General features: G+C 41.7%; 1 protein-coding gene across 2 annotated transcripts in view; it reads left to right on the forward strand.

Annotated features, from left to right (window-relative positions):
* Positions 1-3012, forward strand: part of PPP2R5A (protein phosphatase 2 regulatory subunit B'alpha) — a 63996-nt gene that overhangs the window by 38104 nt on the left and 22880 nt on the right. For both annotated transcript variants that reach the window (XM_032289169.1, XM_032289171.1), the window contains exon 2: positions 1830-2026. In XM_032289169.1, coding sequence (XP_032145060.1) covers positions 1830-2026 — 197 coding nt within the window. The remainder of the gene's footprint in view (positions 1-1829; positions 2027-3012) is intronic.

Here is a 3012-nt window from a genome sequence, read left to right on the forward strand (position 1 = left end):
CGCTCTTGTTACCCAGGCTGGAGTGCAATGGCACGATCTCGGCTCACTGCAACCTCCGCCTCCTGGGTTCAGGCAATTCTCCTTCCTCAGCCTCCTGAGTAGCTGGGATTACAGGCATGCGCCACCATGTGCAGCCAATTTTTTGTAGTTTTTAGTAGAGATGGGGTTTCACCGTGTTGACCAGGATGGTCTCGATCTCTTGACCTCGTGATCCACCCGCCTCGGCCTCCCAAAGTGCTGGGATTACAGGCGTGAGCCACCGTGCCCGGCCAATTTTTCTATTTTTAGTAGAGATGGGGGTTTCATCATGTTGGCCAGGCTGGTTTCAAACTCCTGACCTCAAGTAAGTCCTGCCTCAGCCTCCCAAAGTGCTGGGATTTCAGGCATGAGACACTAGACTGGCTGGCTCATTTTTTGAGTACCTATTATGTGCCAGGCATTGTGTTAGATACTTAGAAAGGGAAAGAGAGGTAGCGAGAGAGAAAGACAGAGATAATTAGATAAATAAAACTTGGTTCTTACATTGATTGATTGAGATGTTGTCTCTGTTGCTCAGGCTGAAGTGCAGTGTGGTGTGATCTCGGCTCACTGCAACCTCCGCCTCCCAGGTTCAAGCAATTTTCTTACCTTAGCCTCCGGAGTAGCTGGGATTATAGGCATGTGCCGGCACGCCCGGCTAATTTTTGTATTTTTAGTAGAGATGGGGTTTTGGCATGTTGGCCAGGCTGGTCTTGAGCTCTTGAGATCCGCCCACCTTGGCCTCCCACAGTGCTGGGATTACAGTTGTGAACCACTGCCTGGCTGTTGGTTCCCGCTTTTAGTTGAGGGGTGTTGAATATGTAAAATGTAATTGCCATATAGCACAGTAAATACTGTAATAGAGATATGCACCAAAAACACATTAGGGTAAGATCGGATAACCTAACCAATTTAGCTTTGGTACCATAAGGAAACCCTTTGAGAACTGTACTCCAGCCTGGGTAACAGAGCAAGACCTTATCTCAAAAACATGAAAAATTTAAAAAAAAAAAGAAAGAAGGGACTATGCTAAAACTTTGTAAGTAGGTAGAGTTCCCAGGGTGGTTTCAGGTTGGAATGTGGGAAGAAGGGCATTCCTGACAGAGGAAACATTGTGTAATCTTCAGGGAACTGCAGAGAGTATGGTGTGAAGTGGCATCCTGGAAAGGGTTGAGAGATGACTTTTGACAGTGGACAACTGCACTTTGTATACAGTTCAGAGGAGTTTGAACTTTATTATTTAATTATTGGGGTATCATTGGAAAACATGGAGCTTGAAGACACCGATTCTCATTTCAACAAGATTTTGAAGTTGTTTGGAGGGTAAGTCAGGAGTGGTAGTGGTTATGGGACCAGATAAGAGGAGCAATTAGAGTATCATTGCTGTACTCCTGATGAGGCATGGGGGGAGTCTGAAATGGGCAATGGGAATGACAAGAAAAGGACAGATTTCACATGTTAAACAGATGGAATCAATAACATTTAATGATTAGCTGGGCGTGATGGCACATGACCTCCACTACTCTGGAGGCAGAGGCAGGAGGATCACGTGAGCCCAGGAGTTTGAATCTAGCCTGGGCAACGTAGCAAGTCCACATCTATTAAAAAAAATTTTTTTTTGATGATTGATTGTGAATAATGAGAGAGGAGTCCAGTATAAATCCCTGAATGATGGGGTTAAATGGGTACATTTCTCACTAGATTTCTGGAAGAAGTTTTATATATGTGAATAGCTTCTACAGAATTAATAAATATATAAAAGTAACTTCTGAGTAGGTTATTTCTAAGTTTTTCTTCATTTTTATTTATAGATGCCACTTCAAATGAACAACAAGAGCTTTTCTGTCAGAAGTTGCAGCAGTGTTGTGTACTGTTTGATTTCATGGACTCTGTTTCAGACTTGAAGAGCAAAGAAATTAAAAGAGCAACACTGAATGAACTGGTTGAGTATGTTTCAACTAATCGTGGTGTAATTGTTGAATCAGCGTATTCTGATATAGTAAAAATGGTAAGCCTCTAGACTTATGTTCCTCAGATTTATATAAATTTAAGATCTGAGGTATAATTATGAATTAATGAAACTGATTTTAAATAATGTCCAATAATTAATACATCCCCCACAATTTTAAAAAATAGCTCATTTGAAAGATTATTCATTCATTGCTTATACAAGTTTGGGAATTGAGAGTCACAGTGGCTGGCGACTCCCATATTGGATATTGCAGATCTAGAGCTTACGAGAAATATATAGGCCCAGGTTATACAGATTGATAAATAATTAATGTCATGGAGGTGAATAGTTACTGAGAACTTTTTATTTATTTATTTTGGAGATAGTGCCTTGCTCTGTTGCCCACGCTGGAGTATAGTGGCGCAATCTCGGCTCACTGCAACCTCTGCCTCAGCCTCTTGAGTAGCTGGGATTATAGGCTGCTACCACCACAGCCGGCTAATCTTTGTATTTTTAGTAGAGACAGGGTTTCACCATCTTGGCCAGGCTGGTCTTGAACTCCTGACCTTGTGATCCACCCGCCTCGGCCTCCCAAAGTGTTGGGATTATAGGCATGAGCCATCACGCTTGGCCGTTACTGAGAACTTTTAAAGGGGAAAGAGAAGACCAGTGAAAGACTAGGGATCTCCACATTTAAGCAGTGGGTAAGGGAGTCAGGTATAACACTTTATTTAATTGGAACTGAGGATCTCTAAGAGGTTAATATAAATAGATGGATTATTTGATGTTAAAAAACTATAGCCAACTTTATTGAAGTAAGGTTGTTCAGGATGCTTGCTGTTTATTAGTAATTCAACCATATTTTCCATCAAACAGTAGGATTTTGCTTAGTATTTGTGATTTTTTTTTTGTATTTTATTGTATACTAACAAAATATAAAAATGTAGGCTAGTGCGGTGGCTCGCTTATGCTTGTAAATGCAGCACTTTGGGGGGCTGAGGTGGGAGAATCACTTGAGGCCAAGAGTTCAAGATCAGCCTGGC

Source organism: Sapajus apella, unplaced genomic scaffold (genome assembly GCF_009761245.1).
Source record: "Sapajus apella isolate SASKATOON/1434 unplaced genomic scaffold, GSC_monkey_1.0 scaffold22, whole genome shotgun sequence".
In the NCBI taxonomy this organism is placed as follows: domain Eukaryota; kingdom Metazoa; phylum Chordata; class Mammalia; order Primates; family Cebidae; genus Sapajus; species Sapajus apella.